Source organism: Carassius carassius, chromosome 45 (genome assembly GCF_963082965.1).
Source record: "Carassius carassius chromosome 45, fCarCar2.1, whole genome shotgun sequence".
NCBI classification, from domain to species: Eukaryota; Metazoa; Chordata; class Actinopteri; order Cypriniformes; family Cyprinidae; genus Carassius; species Carassius carassius.
Genome location: NC_081799.1, coordinates 16,544,383 through 16,565,046, shown reverse-complemented (window position 1 = coordinate 16,565,046; position 20,664 = coordinate 16,544,383). Strand labels below are relative to the sequence as shown.

Below are 20,664 nucleotides of genomic sequence, written 5' to 3'. Positions count from 1 at the left end.
CTCCATCTGCTTGAAATCTGACATTTGCTTAATAGAACATGGTATAAATCGATGTTCTAAGCTGATTTTGTTCTAGCAACGACTGGGAATAACAATAACAATTACAAAATGAAAAATTAAATACAGAATTAAGCAAAACATCTGCTTAAAATTGAACATAGGAAAACAGGGACGTATAGTAACCTATAGGTATTTACTTCTTCATATTTAAAGTAGGGGTGCTCGGATAAGGATTTTTGAGGCCAATCACCGATCGCCGATAACAGAAAGCAGTATCTGCCGATACTGATCACCGATACCAATCTTTTTAAAGGCTTCTTTTTATTATTTTTTAACTATATATTGATAATTTTTTTTTTTTTTGCACAGTACAGTAATACAGTCTTTAACAGACGTTTAAACACAATAAATATAAGCAACACATTACACAATACTTTTACTTTTGCATTTACTTCTAGATTTATATATTAACCTGTTAGCCAGCACCCCCCATTATGGGAATCACAGCTGAAAGTGCTCTACCAAACTTATAATTGTAACAGTTTCCTACTTTAGTGTGTTACAAACATAATTTTGGTGTCTTTGGAAAGAAGACCCTTTGGGCTTTACTTTTTATCAACCAGATTTGATAATGCTCAAAAATATTAAAAGTTATAGACACTGAAGTGCCTTGAATTTATTTTTTTTACCACACTTAAATATTTTTTTTATTTGATATGAAAATACATAAAATGATACCTGGAGCAATCTAGAAAAGTAATGGGTTGAAAGTCACATGTCTCATGAGTTTCTATTTCAAATCTAAATAAGATATCATGAAAAATGAGACTCCTGCAAATATTTTTATGAGACTATGTCTATACCCCCCACCCCCCCCAAATATAAAAAATATTTCCCAATAGTTTTGAAGGCTTCTACAAACTATATAGTCATTAAACATACCACTGCATAGTTTTTTTCCATTATAAAACACTAGACAGAAACTTATACAATACAATACAACTTATTATACAATAAGAATATTAGAGTAAGAAAAATAACAAGAAAAAAAAAAAAGATTTAACTTTGTTTGCCAGTTACAGAAAATCCTGAGATTGCTAGAAATGCAGCATTTACAATGAATTACGGTGCAAATAAGTGCTGATGGCTACTTATACAGATGGTAATAACACAAATGTGCCATAAAGTAACTAATCCACTCTCTCTATTCATATAGACATGTTCACTTTGATAGCCAGGGCGGAGGATTCCACTCAAGCCCGATGCTCTCCGCTGCCCGGGAAAGCACGGCCGTCAGCTCGGGATCGGACTCGAACAACGCTGGCACTCCCGAGGGAGGCAACGCAGCCGAACCCTCATCTCCCGAGGACTCAAGCCTGCCTTGTGATGTGGCGATCGACATACGGTCCTCTTCGCGAGCCCCGAATGAGATGTCAGGAGCCTGAGAAGGTCCAGCAAACTCATCCGGAAACTCAACCGGCTGCGGCGTATGTGAGGGGGGTGTGGCCCAAGGAGGTTGGCTCGTCGGGGAAGCCCACACAGTAACCCTCAGATCACCCTGGCCACCAGCCGAAGTAGCCCTCTTACGAGAAGAGGAGCTAGAACGGGGTGTGGCAGAGGGGACTCTATACCTTTTAAGGTAATCGAGTATCGATCTCAATGCCGAGATGGTCATGTCCCCGCAATGAGAACATGAGCCATCCACAAACACAGTCTCAACGTGCTGTAAGCCCAGACACGTGACACAGTGATCGTGGCCGTCACGAGGAGTGATGTATCGACCGCACCCAGAAACACACGGGCGAAATGACATCTTTAAAAAGACGCAAATCGAAAAAAAGAAATTTGCTCTTTCAGAGGTGTTGAAGCACCCAGGGGAACGCGGGAGCTGTCGCAGGAATCCCAGATGAACCGCTGAATCGTGCCGTCACACCAACACCAGTGACTCTTGCTTGTAGCACTCCGGTGAAAGCAGCAAGCGATGTGCTCGGCTCCGAAGCGAAAGCTTGAATGCGAGTTGCTCGCGTTGCTCCTTATATACCCGCTCTGCGTGGCAGAGCTCGCGATGCAAATCCCGCAGACCAAGGTACTTTGTGTACCATTGGCTCGTTTTGTACCACTCGGGCGAGGTCCCATTCGTAACGTCGAACGTGACCGACTGAAAGGGAACTATAAATATAAATTTCACTGTCACTGAAATAAGGCCATAAAACACATACAAAACAGTTGTTCACAAGACTTTGAAGTTTAAAGTCAGATTTTTATATTTTAAAAATGTTTTATTTCATTTTATTTTATTTTAATTTAATTTTTACTCTTAAAAATATGAGCATATGTATCTACATTGATACTGTATAATTATCATTATTTTCAGTATTTTGTTTATATTTAATTACAGTATATTTATGTGTTATTTTTATTTATTATTATTTTAATAACAATGTATTTATTTTGATCAATAATATTTTTTTATATTTATTTATTTTAATGTTTTTATTTTTTTGTGGCCACCGAAATATCCTTTCTTAGAGTTGATATAAAATTGCGTTAAGGGTTCGCTGGACGGACAGATTAGTTGATGGCAATTTAATTCTGCTACAGTTACTACTGCCAGCTCATATAAATAATTATAGTTAATCATAATTAATTTTAATTATTTATATACATTTCCCTTTTGAGCTTAATTTACTACACCTTCTTCACCTTCCCAAGCTTGCAAGCCAAAGGTAAAGACGACAGAGTGCGGGTAAACAGAGACATGTGCACGCCATGCAGGGAGTCCAAGGCTGTTAGCATGCGAAGCAACGGTGAAGATGAGAAGAAAAGTGCGACTCAAGTGGGAAAAGGGGAAGGATGAATTCGGCTCAGTGCAGGTAGTCCATGAAAGGTGGCGATCGCACTCCATATGCTCCATTAGCTGGAGGTCTTCACGGGAGGCGCAGAGGATCATCAGAAGTTTCATTTGCACCGAGGAGTTTACTCACGCTGAAGAGCATTATTTATTCAAAGTCGAGCAGAAAACAAAACAAATGTTTGTGTAACCTAGTTAGCTGTGTTAGTTTGCGCTGTCATTTGTTTCACTTATTAGTTTCTCATTTAGTTGGGATGTTCCCTGTGTAGGCAGCATGGCAGCTTACTAGATTTTAAAACCAAGATCTTGAATATTCATCCTAATCAAAACACTTTTGTTGCATCATTTCATTACAACCATTCAACATGTATTACCTAATGAGCAGGATGTCATTTACACTATTATGAAACAGAGGGCAAAAGCATTGCAATTTAATTAGATGGCCCTGTAAACAACAAGTGGGATTATCGTCTTTCGTTTGCTCAAGTGTAATGATGTGTCTCTATTTTAGATTAGCCTCTAACTTTCTTCTCTGTGGGGAGAGGGATAAGACGGCCTCTCAATTCACTGCACATTTGTGTAATAGGCTTCAGCTCTTGTTACTGGATTGAGGAGTAGCTCTTTTCCTCATTTTAAAGAGCAGTAATGAGCCATTGGAAAGATTCAGTAGGGTTATGAGAATATAAATGGGAGGACAAAACCAGCGCAATTTGCCTTGGTGACACATTAGCAGCAGCTTTATCACCAGAGGCAGCACGAGAATCCGCTTTTGAGTTCTGTGCACTCACAGAAATATTTCACCCAAAATTTAAGATTTATGTAATTTTATTACATAACAAATTCCCATTTATATTTTTTTCATAATTTTAACACAAATCTACCAACTAAACTTTATACGATTTATTTTCATTAGGATAATAAAACCTATTTATTTTAAATGCATAATCCTCAGGGTTTATGTAATTAGTTTATGTAAAGTGTAATTATTCTTAATTAATAATAAAAAGTTTATTTATTTAAAATACATAAAGTTTATTGTATAAATTGCATAATAATTAAGAGAACTAAATCAGGATAATTAATAAAGTTAAATAACATTTATTTGAATCATGTTTAATGTATGCTTATATACTAAACCAAATTAAACAATGCATCACATTTATGCAATTGTTTCCCCATCTTATAATAAAAAATAGAATTAGACAAACACAAAAACAACTCTATTAGGTTATTTGTGAACTTACCCACTGTGCAAAGTTACGTCCAGTGGACGTCTTTTTATGTCTTTGCAGACGTTAAAAAAACGTCCACTGAGGAGCCAGAATGAAAGTTTTTATGACGTCTTTTTTCAACGTCTTCTGTACGTCCAAATTAGACGTTCACAGAACCTCCTTACAAGGTTAAAAACTAGTTCACAAGTGGTCAGTGGAAATATTTCAACATCATTTAAGGTTCATTTAGGCATCATTTATACTGTTTCGGGACCAAATCAACACTCTCAGGATGCATTAGATTTAGACTCATGTTATTTCAATGTAATTTCCAGACACTGTGTTTGTCCTAAAATCAAGAAAATAAAATAATCTTCATGAAATAATGAAATAACTGATGATTGAGACATTAAATCTCTGAAGATCTCAGCAGAGGAGGATCAATTTACATCATTTACATCAACATCATTTGACGTCACCATTGTGGTGGACAGTGTTTGGTTTAGTTGGGATCTTGGTCCTCATACTTCTTGTGTTAGCTTATCTCTGGCTGTTATAACTGTGTGTTATAAAACACTTTTATTGTGGCAGAGAGCAGTGAGCTCAAGTGCTAACATCTTTCTTTTAATGTTGAATAAACTATAGCACAATAAGTTAATAATGTTTTGTTGCAACTCTGTATTTATTTTCATGGACAGACACTTTGTAGAAATAAAGAATGTACTTATTGTTAAGAAACACATCATGTAGTCACACACAGACTTCAAGATTGTGGATATGCATCACATCAATGGTGACAATTAAAACTAAAAAGTCTGGAAAATAAGGATGAGTATGTGCTATGAAGCAGTTTTGTTCGTTTTGATTGTCACCATTGTTGTGATGCATATGCTAAATCTAGAAGTCTGTGTGTGTGAGTACATGATGCTTTTGTTCAAAATATTTCAAACGCATGCATTTTTTCCAACTTCAAAATAAGTATTTTGCTCTTGGTGCCTGTACTGCAGAGTTAAAAGGTTTAGGAGATATATACAAACAAAACAACACTTATTTCATTATCTCAGATACTTGTAATGTGATGACTTTATCATCACCAACAAAGAGCTGATAACACCTGAGCTCTCTTAAATTTGTCTTTCTTTGCTACAACAACAGTGTTTCACAAACACACAGTTATAACAGCCAGAGACAAGCTAACACAAGAAGTATGAGGACCAAGATCCCAACTAAACCAAATACTGTCCACCACAATGGTGACTTCAAATGAATCAAATATCAACATTTAAACCTCTGTTAATTCTCAATAAGAGCTTCTCTAGATGTCTGACAGAAATAAAGTCAATCTAATAAGTGAAGCTGTTTGTGGAGATGTTTGATCCTCCTCTGCTGAGATCTTCAGAGATTTAATGTCTTTGATTTGCAGTTGATTTTACCACATGCTCAGTCGTCAGTTATTTCATTATTTCATGAAGATTATTTTATTTTCTTGATTTTAGGACAAACACAGTGTCTGGAAATTACATTGAAATAACATGAGTCTAAATCTAATGCATCCTGAGAGTGTTGATTTGGTCCAGAAACAGTATAAATGATGTCTAAATGAACCTTAAATGATGTTGAAATATTTCCACTGACCACTTGTGAACTAGTTTTTAACCTTGTAAGGAGGTTCTGTGAACGTCTAATTTGGACGTACAGAAGACGTCAAAAAAGACGTCATAAAAACTTTCATTCTGGCTCCTCAGTGGACGTCTTTTCAACGTCTGCAAAGACATAAAAAGACGTCCACTGGACGTAACTTTGCACAGTGGGTAAGTTCACAAATAACCTAATAGAGTTGTTTTTGTGTTTGTCTCATTCTATTTTTTATTATAAGATGGGGAAACAATTGCATAAATGTGATGCATTGTTTAATTTGGTTTAGTATATAAGCATACATTAAAGATGATTCAAATAAATGTTATTTAACTTTATTAATTATCCTGATTTAGTTCTCTTAATTATTATGCAATTTATACAATAAACTTTATGTATTTTAAATAAATAAACTTTTTATTATTAATTAAGAATAATTAAACTTTACATAAACTAATTACATAAACCCTGAGGATTATGCATTTAAAATAAATAGGTTTTATTATCCTAATGAAAATAAATCGTATAAAGTTTATTTGGTAGATCTGTGTTAAAATTATGAAAAAAATATAAATGGGAATTTGTTATGTAATAAAATTACATAAATCTTAAATTTTGGGTGAAATATTTCTGTGAGTGGTGCCCTGCCTTCTGCTTCAGTTATTTCAACCCTCTGCAAGGCCAATTGAAAATACAGGTTTTGTGGGAGACTGGGGGAGTTTGGACACACGAGGCAGGAAATACCATATTTAGAAATGTTCCACTATCATAGCTAAAATAGTACTGTGGAGGATTGGTATTAGAATCTGCATCAAACTACTTACAACAAACAAAAGATCAGAGATCAGATTTTTGTTTTATAGGTCTCCAATATTTTAGTCTTGTCTGATTTTCAAGAGACAAGTTTATAAGAAGTTATAATCTTTGTTGCAAATTTAATTTTAGTATTTTAAACGTTGTTGAGATCTTTAAAGGGGATAAATTTAAGACAAAATTTAGATCATTACTTATTATAATAATAATAATTTTTCTAATATGTGTTAGTCAAAATAATTAATAATGATTATATGGCCTTTTTATTATATGGACAATATTTAATTTATTTTAATGATGAAAATAATAATAACAATACATTTTAAATGTTTAATTGTTTTCTGATATGTTAACCCAAATAATTTATAATAATTATATTGCATTACAATAATCAATGTATTTTATTAATAATAACAATAACAACAATACTACTACTACTACTACTACTACTAATACTAATAATAATAATAATAATAATCATCATCATCATTATTATTATTATTAAAATAAATAAATTATTATAACGCAATATAGTTATTATAAATTACACAAATGATTACATAATGTTTATTATAATATGTTTACATGTATTCATTAACACATAATATGATTAACAATTAAACATTAAAAAATATATATTATCATTATTAAAGTAAATTATTATAACAATATAATTCTTAGAAATTATTTGGGCTAACACATATCAGAAAAAAATTAAACATTTACAGATTATTATCATTACTGTTGTTGTCAAATACTATCAAATACTATTTATGTTTGGAGAGCAGAAAATGTCACAAATTCAGTCCTATCTTTTCACAAGGTCTGCTTTTTTTTTCTTTCTTTCTTTTTTTCCTACAGTGAGTCGCAGATGTTTGTTTAAATCAGTAGTATTGCATTTTTCTCACTGATAGTTTTAAACTAGTTGAATTGTGGAATGAGCTGTGATTGATCAGATCTTTCCTGTCTAAGCAGGTGGTTCAGGGCCACAATAGGCTGCAGACCGGACCAAACTTTTTGTCTATAACAATTCACCCGTCTAATGAATAACTGTAGATAATGAGGGACAATTGATCTTGCTTTTTATCAACCTCGAAACAGTGCCATTGTTAATGTTTTGAGCTGTTTCAGCTGCAGCAGTGCCAGATAGATGTGATAGAGATGGGATTGCAGTGGGTTGATTGCTTTTCTTCACAACTGTAATAACTGAAAGCGGCTAAACGAGCTGCTCTTTTCTGAGACAAGAGACCTGTAGCTTGCTCTGATGGCACAATGTAACTCATTAGTGTTGTTATTAGAAAGGAGTGAAGTGGCAATCACTGCACAAAACACCATAATGTTTACTCAGCATGTGTTATATGAAAACACCCTAGTTGTTTGATTTCCCCATTTGGCTAAGAACAAACCAGTAATATTTCAAACTAATAAATAAATCCATGCAGGCAGGCAGTGTAGTCATATATGTAATGTTGGTCTAAATGTGATTTACAGGGTTTTTTTTTCTTTATGGACTTTCTAATGGAGCATTTGAAAGACATTTTGATTTTCTTTTACAAAATTACAGGCTTCTCTGACTGTCCTGCCTTTTCCTGAGAGATCTATTAAAAGCTTTTCGCATTCATAAGAACAAGGTGAATGATACGCTAAATGCTTTGAAACATTACTGACAATATGTAAAACCCACAGGCATCAGCGATTTGACACTGCAATCTTTTAGACATTGTGGCGCAGTCTTTTGGTGGTATTTTCATCGCTGTAGTTTAACAGCATAGTCTACCATGATTGATGCTGTCACTCCATAGTGACGGATGAAAAAAAAGAATTGATTCCATTACATTTTGTGATTTGATGATTGACACCTTTTTGACCAATGGATTCTCCAAGGATATGGGCCTTGTCATTTCAGAATAGGAAGCCATATGGAAAGTGATAGCTGCCAGTCATTGTCATTTAACAGATCTTAGAGGAAAACACAAGCATTCTGGTTGACTGTTCTGTCAGTGGCAAAACTTCATGTTGTCATAATGCTTTGTAGTGCCCTTATTTATTTTGTTGTAAGCATAGTGATACACAGTATTCAAATTAAATAAATATGTCAATAGTGATATAGTGATAGTCAATAGTGATATATTAATATATTCATAGTAATACATTCATAATAGTAAAACTTTTAATTCAATAAAAATGTGAAAAATAAATAAAGAAATATTCAGTTAAAATGAAATATATAAGATTTATATGAAGAGTTTGGTTCCAAAATGCAATAAATCAATTTTGATTAATTTGAGTAAATAGGCTATGTGTTCTCTCACGAGAGCTCTCTCGTACTGCGTCTTAGCTAAGACGCTACGGGAAAAGTCTCTTTTCACGAAATACTGAAGCAAAAAATTATCGTTAATTTTGTATTTTTGTAAAGCGCATTTGCAGCAGTACACAGCCATAGGCGAGACGGCTCGTTCGCTTCGTTGTTCTGCGGCAACTGCACAGCCTATCGAGCGCAGGCTGATGCAACATCAGACCAATAAGGGCGCTTCGCGCCCTTCTCGCCACTTCCCGCCGAAACGGGTGTGGCCCAACCTATAAAAGGAGCTCGAAAAGGCTGACTCACCTGATTTTTCATCTCTTCAGCGAAGCTCACGCATCGCTGGATCACGGAGGAAGCAAGCGCCGTCTGAGAAAGCATATCAGCGGGACGAGCCATTCTGAAGCTGCTGGCATCGTCGCCTTCCACTGCCGTTCCTGCTGCGCTATCCGGCGCCTATATCCTTTCAATTCTGTTATATCCAGCTGTTCTTTATGTGTGTGTGTGTTCGCCCTGCGACACACACTCGTAAAAGAGCTCGCGTCTTTTTTAAGATGCCTTCCTGCGGCTCGTCAGAGCCCCACTCAGCGAGGGAGACCGGTACGTCATCTGTGTCTCCTGCCTGGGTGAAGATCATGCAGCGCTCGCGCTCGCTGACGGCGGATGCCCTCACTGCGAGCTGTTGCCATGGTGACGCTGAGGACTCGCCTGGCCTTTTTCTCTGAGCCTGCATTCTCCGCTGCGCTGAGGCGCCGTAAAAGCGTCGCTTCCAGCGGATTCCGGAACCGTCTTCAGCTCAACCGAGCTCGCCGGTTCGCCCTGCTTCACCTGCCCCCCCCGCATTGCTTCCCGGTGGGCAGCGCCCGCTGTTTGCCGGCGCGTCGTCCGAGGAAGCCGATCTCAGGGCCGCGTCGGGGGAAGAGGACACGCGCTCTCTGCTAGCTTCGGGCAGTGAGGGCTGGGCGAGCTCCGAGGATCTCGCGCCTTCTGCTCAGAAGCCCAGCAGACGAGCTGACATCGAGCAGGAGCCGGGGCGAATGCTCGCGTTGGCCGCGACGAGTCTCGGCCGCGAGTGGTTTGCACCAGCGCCCCTCCTCTCGTTCCCGGCTGGATGGTATTTCCCTTTCGGATGAGCGTACTTCTCAAAGCCCGCCTCATTTCTTCCTGAGCTTCACGAAGAGGTGGCGAAGGCTTGGAACGCTCCATATTCAGCGCGAACTCGTTCGTCTGTCTCACTAGCATTCTCCACACTGATGATGCTAAAAACAGGAAACTACCAGTCACTTCCGCCGGTAGAACAGGCGATAGCGACGCACCTTTGTCCGCCCTCTGCTGGACGGCGGCAAAAGCGGTGTTGCCATCTAAAGCCTGCTGTGTGACGCTGCGGCTGCACTACTCGCGATGGCTGCTTCATCGAAGCGCAGGTGTACGAGTTCCGCTGTGGCCGAGCTCTCACCCAAGCGCGCCGCTGTTTCAGTTCCAGGAATTGTGACTGTCTCAGCGTTTTCTGCAACGCGCAAGCCTGCACAGTTGCCCGCTTGCCTGTACACAAAAGCCGTTATCACAACAGCTTCAGCAACGCAGCTCGAGACCCCCGTTCTCGCTCTACCGGCCGTTGCCCCGCGCCGATTACGGTGAGGCCGGGAGCCCCGAAGCCATCCTAGGAAAGCCATCTATGCATAATGCATGACGCTGCGTCTGCACTACACACGATGGCTGCTTCATCAAAGCGCCAGTGTACGAGTTCCGCTGTGGCCGGGCTCTCACCTAAGCGTGCCGCTGTTTCAGTTCCAGAGATTGTGACTGTTTCAGCGTCTTTTGCAATGCGCAAGCCGGTACGGTTGCCCGCTTGCCTGCACACAAAAACCGTTATCACGGCTACCCAGATATTTCCCGAAAAAGGTGTAATTTCTGGTGTCCCGGCCACGGCCGATGGTGCTATAAATGTAGTGACGATGCCCACTCCTCAGTGCCCATCTCCACATGTAAGCACAGCCCTGCACACAGGGCCTGCGCCCATAAAAGCGACTCAAGTCAATCGCGCACACTGCATAGTAAGCGTGCCAACCCCTCAGTGCCCACAATTACTATGTCACACGCGTCATGTGGTTTCTGTAAAAACAAAACCCGTGCACGCTCGTCCGGCCACGGCCGATGGTGCTATAAATGCAGTGACGATGCCCACTCCTCAGTGCCCATCTCCACATGTAAGCACAGCCCTGCACACAGGGCTCGTGCACATAAGATCGACACAGATCGTTCGAGCGCGCCGCATAGTAAATGTGCCCACTCCCCAGTGCCCACATCCCAGATTCGCTGAGGGGACTGGTTCATGTCAATAGATCTGAATGACGCGTATTTTCAAATACAGATAGCGTCAAACCACAGGAGATATTTGAGATTCGCCTTTGAGGGCCAGGCATACCAGTTTACAGTCCTGCCATTCGGCTTGTCCGTGGCTCCTCGTACATTTACGAGGTGCATGGATGCAGCGCTCGCTCCTCTCAGACTCAGAGGCATGCAAGTGCTGGATTATTTGGACGACTGGCTGGTTCTGGCCCGATCACGAGCGGAGCTCACCTCGAGAAGCTCGGCCTCAGTGTCAATTGGGCGAAGAGTTCGCTGAACCCCAGTCAGACGATTCTGTTTCTGGGTATAGTTCTGAACTCGTGTTCCATGACGGCGCGGCTGTCACCACAGCGCGTGATGGGCATTCAGTGCAGAGTTCTTTCCGCTGCGGCGTGACCGTGTCGCTCAAACACTGTCAGAAGATGCTGGGCCTCATGGCCTCAGCATCTCCGGCCCTGCAGCTGGGCCTGCTCCGCATGTGCCCCTGCAGTTCTGGCTGAAGACGCGGGTGCCGCGCAGAGCGTGGGCGTCTGGCCGGCTGCATCTCAAGGTCAATCAGAGCGGTGTCACAGCTCTGGCACCTTGGACAGCGAACGGCTGGTACCGATCAGGTGTAAGCCTGGGAACTTCCCCGAATGTGAAGATGGTGTCGACGGACGCCTCCACTTCGGGATGGGGAGCGCTGCTCGAGGGCAGACCGTCCTTTGACCTGTGGTCAGAATGGAAAAAGCTCCATCATATCAACTGTCTGGAAATGCTGGCAGTGGAGAACGCGCTGATGCGCTTTTGTCCCCAAATCAAGGACCACCACGTCTTAGTCCGTTCGGACAACATGTCTGTGGTGTCCTACATAAATCGCCAGGGCGGTCTCGGGTCCCGAAACCTGTAGAGGCTGGCGGAACGCCTCCTGGTTTGGGCTCAGCGCAACGTGCGTTCGCTGAGGGCAGTGCATGTGCCTGGGCTACAGAATCTGGGTCCAGACAGGCTGTCCAGAGGCAATGTTCCTACGGGCGAATGGTCTCTACACCCGCAAACAGTCCGGCTGTTGTGGGAGAGATTTGGCAGGGCGGAGGTGGACCTCTTCGCGTCCCACGAAAATGCTCACTGCCCCGCGTTCTTTTCCAAAAACGAAAGCGCGCTATCACGGAAATGGCCGTGCTGCCCGCTTTATGTTTTCCCTCCATTCTCCCTCCTTCCGCAGGTGATAGAACGGGTGAGAGAAACGAGATGTTCAATACTGCTTGTAGCACCTCTTTGGAAGAACCAGCCATGGTTCCCAGATTTGATGCAGTTAGCAGATGTCGCCCCGTGGCCAGTACCGTTGAGGAGGGACCTCCTCTCGCAGGCCAGGGGTTCGATTTGGCACCCTCAACCGGAGTTGTGGTCCCTCCATGTGTGGGCGCTCAACGGTTGCCCGCTGATTTCGCAGTGGGAGTGCTTAATACCATCACTCAGGCTAGAGCTCCGTCGACACGATGTCTGTATGCCTCGAAGTGGTCGGTGTTCTCCAGCTGGTGCACAGCTCGAGGATGTTCACCCCTTAGTTGTGAGGTGACGGAGGTTCTCTCCTTCCTACAGGAGCTGTTGGATAAGGGCAGAGCCCCATCCACGCTCAAAGTTTATGTGGCGGCCATCGCAGCGTTTTATGAAACATCGCTCGGTCAGTCAATAGGAAGGAATGATTTGGTCATCCGCTTCCTTAGAGGAGCTAGGAGGCTGAATCCTCCCAGACCTCCGTCAGTCCCTATGTGGGACCTCGCGGCGGTTTTGGAGGCCATGAAGGGTCCCCCTTTTGAGCCTATCCAATCAATTAGCCTTCAGCATCTGTCGTTCAAGACAGTATTCTTGTTGGCTCTCGCTTCAGTGAAGCGTGTGGGTGATCTGCACGCGCTCTCGGTGAGCCAGTCGTGCTTGGAGTTTGGGCCTAATGACTCAAAGGTCATACGCGAACCTAGGCACGGTCATGTGCCGAAATCCCTCAACACGCCGTTTCGGGCTCAGGTTATTGCCCTGTCTGCCCTGCCAGTGTCAGGAGAGGATAGAGACTCGAGTCTTCTTTGCCCTGTCAGGGTTTTAAGAGCTTATGTGTCTCGCTCTGCTGCCTTTCGACAGACTGAGCAGCTGTTTGTCTTGTCCGGTGGATGTTCCAAGGGAATGGCTGTTTCGAGACAGACTCTATCCAGATGGATAGTTGACGCTATAGCGTTAGCTTACGCTTCCAGGGGCCTTCAGTGCCCGCTGGGCGTCAGAGCACACTCCACAAGGGGCGTTGCCTCGTCGTGGGCGTGGTCTACTGGGATCTCCTTGCAGGATATATGTAAGGCGGCAGGTTGGGCCTCGCCGTCTACATTTATCAGGTTCTATAACCTGGAGGTTCCCGCCTTGCAAGCAAGGCTGCTGTCGGTATAGTCAAATCAGGGCCCTGAAGGGAACTCTGGGTTCGTGAGCGTTATGCGCTGCCGACTGTTATATGGGCAGTATTGCGTAAGACCCGCATTGCCACATTGGTCAGGCCTTGCCTCGGCTGTGTGATGTCATATTGCCGCATCTACGGATGCTGCTAGATATGGGATGGAGGGCTTCCCCCCTTCCTGTCCTGGACTCTCTGTGAGTCCCTCAGGTGACTGTGCACTGTAAATCCTGGGCGTTGCTTCAGGTTTATTGGTGTGTGATCCCTGCGCGCACAGCGTTTTACATTGGGTTCCCGTAGCGTCTTAGTTAAGACGCAGTACGAGAGTGCTCTCGTAAGAGAACGTACTCGGTTACTAAACGTAACCTCGGTTCTCTCTAGAAGAGCGAACGAGTACTGCGTTCTCTTCCGTGCGTACGATTCACTCTGGTTCGCTTCGGCGATGAAATAAATCAGGTGAGTCAGCCTTTTCGAGCTCCTTTTATAGGTTGGGCCACACCCGTTTCGGCGGGAAGTGGCGAGAAGGGCGCGAAGCGCCCTTATTGGTCTGATGTTGCATCAGCTTGCGCTCGATAGACTGTGCAGTTGCCGCAGAACAAGCCAATGAGCGAACGAGCCGTCTCGCCTATGGCTGTGTACTGCTGCAAATGCGCTTTACAAAAATACAAAATTAAGCATAATTTTTTGCTTCAGTATTTCGTGAAAAGAGACTTTTCCTGTAGCGTCTTAGCTAAGACGCAGTACTCGTTCGCTCTTCTAGAGAGAACCGAGGTTACGTTTAGTAACCGAGTACGTTATATATATATATATATATGTGTGTGTGTGTGTGTGTATGTGCTATGCATTTTTTTTTTCAAGTTCACTACAAAATTTATGGTGGTTACATTTATGTCTTTAACTCAACATTCCCTTGTTGCCATATTTTTATGGCTGCTGCTTTTCTAGTCCCTTGTTGCAATTTTCTATATAGTATGCTTCAGTTTCCACCATTGCATCAGGAGGCAACTCTTTTTTCCTCATTTTAAAGAACAGTAATGAGCCATTGGAAAGATTCAGTAGGGTTATGAAAATATAAATGTAGAGACGAAGCCAGAGCAATTTGCCAGGGTGAAACATTAGCGGCAGCTATATCACCAGAGGCAGCTCACGAATGAGTTCTTCTCCCACTGATTTCTGTGGGTTTTCTGCTTCTACAGTTATTTTAACCCAGCGCATGTCCAATTAAAAATACAGGTATTGCTCAGAGATGGTGGGAATTTGGGCACGCAGACAGAAAGATACTTCATCATAAACTTGAGGATGGTTGAGGCTTGTCATTTGGCTGAGAATGATGGATCCATTTTCAGCAGTTTACCACAAACACACACGCTCTTGAGGAGAGGTAACCTGAGTTATATAACTCGACTTACATGTGTCTCTTTGGAAAATGTTAGCATAGTCTTTCTGCCTGTTCTTGCTCTGAACTCTGTCCTCTCTCTCTTTTGAGAAGCTCAGACTGTTTGAAACAGTGGCCTAAATCTGGGATTCATGGTTAGAAAGCCGAAGCCATCAATTATAGATTGAGATACAGGGATGAAACAATACCTTTGATGTAAGGGAGGGAAGTGGTGAGAACACAGGGAATGCAGGATGGTGAAAAGCACAGTCACTCAAAGAAAGTGCTCGTCACAGGATGAAATATTCACCAGAAAGATGCGGGCGGCTCTCTTAAACATCTTTTGCTGTGATTGTGCTCTCTGGACTAAGCTGAGGTACGGTCACTGTAGAGACCAGTGGTATTTTAGAATCACTGAGATACTATTATAGTTACAGTATAATTCATATTATGATTCAGTTTTTATTGTTATATTTTCTGTTTCAATTTTATATATTTCCTATTATTTTCATTTTCAATTTTATTTTACAAGTTGTTGTAAATTTACATTTGTGTAAATATATATATATATAATTTGCCAATTCCATTGCTTCAACCTTGTGCCATGCACACACACAGAATTACATAGGCTATAACTCATGAAACTTGTTCTTTTGAAGTATTTTCAATTTTATTACAGACAGAAAATTGTTCTGGAGTAAAAAAATATATTAGTCCCATCAGGATTTTCCACCTGCTGTTATGATTTGATAGATGACACAATATTGTCATACACTGGTGGCCTACGAGGATAACTGAATTTATTTGAAACTAAATTAATTTATGTTTTCCATTACACATTTGTCTGAATCATTGCCATTTACATGCTAAATATTTAAAGGCACGTGAGTGAATCAGCAGTCTAATTGCAGAAACTTGGAAGATTCTGACCTCAGTATCTGTATTAGCAGCTGTTTTTTTTTTTTTTTCTTGCAGGACAGGCTTCTTTTGCAGATCAATTATTCAGTAATTATTGGAGTATTTTTGTGCACGTTGGTATACCTGTGTGTGTGTGTGTGTGTGTGTGTGTGTGTGTGTGTGTGTGTGTGTGTGACGTCCCTTAAGAAAATTCTTGTGCCTGCTTGGATGACTCACTAAAACTTCAGTAAACAGAACTTACCATAAAATATTTACTTTTTTAAGCAAACATAGATAGCGTACTCCCGTATGAGGCAGGCCCGATAGGACGCCAACTAAATAATGTCTCTGAGATACTGGCTGCTTGGTTTATTCAGACTGAAACATGGAACACAGTCAAGAAAACTGACAGACTGTCTGGGTACCATTTCCAGTTTCAGTCAAGTCATAAACAACATTACCTGAACAGAGCATGACCTGCTCATCTCATCACATCAATCAAACCGCAGACTTTATTCTAATCGACTGAATGTAGATTTATCTGCAAAGCTAAAAGAATCATTTAATTGATGTACAATCAATTACTGTATGGTTCTATAATTGGAAGGATTTCCAAACTCAAGGGTTACACTTTCAAACAAATTCACTGTTAGAGGATAACCACCTAATTAAAATGTTTTCAGAATTCACAGTATTCAAATTAGAATCATAGTTCATACACCAGTCTCTTTTAAATGGAGAATTAAAATATGATCTGTAAATTATGCATATAAACACTTTGTGTAATTTTTATTTTTACACAAAGTGTAAAATCTTTTCTTATCATTATTTGAACTTAAAATTTAACAGAATCCTAGAAATGTGTCAACAAAACATATTAAACAGCACAGTTTTCTCTTGAAGGAAATGTTTATTGAGCACCAAATCAGCATATTAGAATTATTTCTGAAAGATCATGTGACACTGAAGACTGGAGTAATGATAATTGCTTCGCTATCACAGGAATAAATTACATTTTCACAAAAACAGAAAATATTTCACAATATTACTGTTTTTACTGTTTTGTGTGGGTACTACAGTTATTCCTTACAGTAGTGCATATAATTTTCAAAGATGTTAACGCAAAGTCACAACAATCTGAATATGAGATCTATATTTTTAATATGCTTTGTACACTGCTTTGATCATGTTTGTTTTTCTTTATAAAATACAACCTATAAAATATAAATAACAACATGCCCTGGAAAATCGTTGCAAGACTTTTGCACAAGAATTTTCTAGGGAGAACATAAAATGTGAATGTAACTTGCATCTAGACAAGGGAAAAATACACACACATCCTGATAACAATATATTGAAAACACCCTCCGGATCCTGTTTATGTCATCATTTTGTGTTAATAGATAATTCATCACATAAGGGCCAACTTGTCTTTACAGAGGTTTTATCAGATGTGTGATTACTGTGTTGCATAATGTTTTTTTTTTTTTTTTTCAGTTCCTGCCAGGATTGTAAACATATCAGCGGATGTTTCAGTGAACGAGGGTAGTAACGTAAGCCTCATGTGTCTGGCCATCGGACGACCTGAACCCAGCATTTTTTGGAAATTCCGTTCTTCAAAAGGTGATGGAAAAGGTAAAGGAAATCTTGCTGTTTACAGAAAATATAGCATTGTTAATTATCTAGGCAATGTCACTAGTTTTATTTCTTAAAGTGATATCTCGAAAATAAACATTCTGTCATCATGAACTTAAAAATCAGTTTCTTTCACAAAAATGACCTGGGATATACAATACCGCAGGACTAATATTGAGCACTATTATGATGCTTTTAGTCCCTTTTGGTTTTTAAAATCTAACATTTTGAATTCAAAATGCCTTCTTTTGTGTTCCACGAAAGAAAGAAAGTAAGTTTTTGCAGGTTTGGGTGAATAAATGATGACAGATTTGATTGGGTGAACTGTCTCTTATATTGAAGCTCACTCATGGTCATGGGCTGAACTGATCAATCAGCTTCATTCAATATACAGCTTTATGTTAATGTCTCATTTTCTATACATCTGTAGGCAGTGGCTCCACACATGAATCTTCATGATTTCAACTTCAATTAGATTTTTAGAAATACGTCAAACTTTAGATGAGGAAAGTGAATCTGTGGCAATTTTTGAAGAGAGTTTGGATATGACATCAAATAATGTCAAGCAGCTTCAGCACAGCTAAGAGTAAATCCCTTACGTTTACTACATATTCATGTCTTCCTCTGCTACCCGACTTCCAGGACACTGGCTGCATTTTAATTCATCTGTTATAATGGAAACCACAGCTGTACACGAGTCAGGCAAGAAAAGAAAAGATTCAGCCTGCGAAATCACTTTACAGAGAAAGCAATATAAAAGTCTGTGCACATGGTGTCATTTAATGTCAGCCAGCTTGCAGGAATAGGACGTAGTCTGTGTTGACATTTATGTGCGAAGTCTAATGAAAGAAATAAGACGTGAGGGATGTTTCGTTCTCTCTTTTTTCTGTCAACTTTCTCAGCTGAAGTGGAAACCTGCATATTAATTTTTCTGGATTGTTCAGCAGCTCTGTAGACATTAGGGCTGGCAAAATTGCTCAAAATTGACGTTCGAATATTCCCTCTAAAAAATACACGAATATTCGAACTATTTGAACATCTGGTTGCGCATGTTGTCAATGACGCGCATTACGTCAATAACAGGCAAAAATAATACAAAGAGACATAAACAATTGTATAGATAGTCTATTTAAGTTTAAACATATATGACAACGTATTACCTACACAAAAACAAGGAAATTAACTAATGGCCAAGACTGCAGACCTCACGCTCTCTCACCCTCACGTTCTCTGCGCATAATGGTTTAAATGAACAAACAAATTTTTGTGCAAGCAATTTAAGGTCGCGACTGTTGTCCCAAATATAGCAGGCTTCATTCCGTGATTGAAACAATTATTATTAATATTAATTGAAGTTTTACAGCATATAGAACTGACATTGAATGCTCCGAGCGAGCTGTGCTGTGGTAAACATGGAACTTTTCCTTGACATGAAACGATAAATAATCAAACCTCGGATCCATTCCTTGACAGAACTCCCCGAAGCGTACCCCATCCGCGATACTGATCGGTCTCATGTCCTTACAAATGAACAAAATTATTTTATCCGTTACAGCCTCTTGTCGTGTTGCAGACAAAGAACTTGCGGTGGGCGATGCAAAGTAACGTTAAGTGTCAAGAAGTGAATGTTTGGCTGGAGTTCCACACATTATGCCATGCTCATTTGGGTGCACATTTTTGAGATGTGACCTCATGTTGCTAGTGGTCGAATGTGCGACTCCTGTGAGGCTGTGACCTGTCCCTGAACCCTCAGGCGCGCTAGCGCGCCCACTCGCAAAGCAGACAACCACGCCTCTACTACCGCGGGCCTTTTTTTCCACATTTTTTTTTTATTCGAATATTAATTTTCACCTTCGAAATTCGTTTTTTAAAACTATTCGAATACATATTCGAATTTAGAATATTCGTTGATAGCCCTAGTAGACATAGCTAAGTGTTGATCTTCTTCAGTTACACAATCCTAAGGATAAACTGAGGTATTTGAGAGTTTAAATTAAATTAATCTTTTTATTTCATGAATTGCTCATTGGAACATTTGAAATTAAATATATTTTTTCCGCCGCTACAGATCTACAGTCAGATTTCCCCATCAGACTTGAGATTTGGATGTGGGTAGGAGAAACTGATCCTAGACCAGCAGTCATGAGCAGCTTTATCTTAATTAATATTTTGAATTAGCTTTGTTTACACACATTTTGAATTTTAGTTTAACTTGTCATGTTGTACGGAAGTTCTAAGCGGTCATGCATTATTATTTTTTTCCTTCATGTTTTCTCGTTATCTCGACATAACAAAAGTTGTTTTCTCGTTATAACGACTTAATAACTTAAAGTGGATAATGTACAACATCCCAGAGAAAATTAAGTATTAAGTCGTTATAACGAGAAAACAACTTTTGTTATGTCGAGATAACGAGAAAATTAAATCGTTATAACGAGAAAACAAGAAGGAAAAAAAATTATGCATGGCAGCTTAAATTTCCGTAATGTTGTGATGTTTTTAGTTTTTTTTTCTTTTGTGTAATAATATATTTTATATTTCTATTTAGATTTATTTTTATTTCAGTTTTAGTAATTTTAGTACTTGATTTATTTAGGTTAACATTTGTCATTTTAGTTTTTCCATCTAATCTAATTTTTTTAGTAATATTGTGATATGATTTTGTTGATTTTATTAGATTTTTTTCTTTTCTATTGCGCTTTATTAAATTTTTGTTTTAATATAAGTAATTGTAATACTTAGATTGGTTTTATTTCCGTCAGTTGCAGCATTTTCCACTATAAAGAACGGTTTGTGCATTGGAATATTATGTGGATGTTAAAGGTTCTTCATAAGAATGTATGTTGACAGATTAATAAATCATGAATAATGTGATTGATTAATAAATAAAACTGACATTTAGAAGGTCCTTCTCATTTACACCGGAATACATAAGAGCTTGGCAAAAGCATTAACACTTGCGCAGTTGTCTAACACTTCTTTAAAAGACAGAACAGAATTAAGCAGTTTTAATATAAAATTAGATAAATGTTTTAATTTGGTTAAATACATGTAATGGTGTTACACTTATTAAACTAATATCATAAATTAGCATTTAAATATCTTGTCATAACACATATTGCATATTTCATCATTTTGTGGGCAACTGAATTTTTAGTTTGAATTGATTCCATAACCTGTTATGTT

At 39.8% G+C, this 20,664-nt stretch overlaps 1 protein-coding gene across 5 annotated transcripts in view; it reads left to right on the top strand.

Annotated features, from left to right (window-relative positions):
* Nucleotides 1-20,664, top strand: part of LOC132127695 (opioid-binding protein/cell adhesion molecule homolog) — a 197,453-nt gene that overhangs the window by 151,801 nt on the left and 24,988 nt on the right. For all 5 annotated transcript variants that reach the window (XM_059539693.1, XM_059539694.1, XM_059539692.1 and 2 more), the window contains one exon: nucleotides 17,341-17,478. In XM_059539693.1, the coding sequence (XP_059395676.1) occupies nucleotides 17,341-17,478 (138 nt within the window). The remainder of the gene's footprint in view (nucleotides 1-17,340; nucleotides 17,479-20,664) is intronic.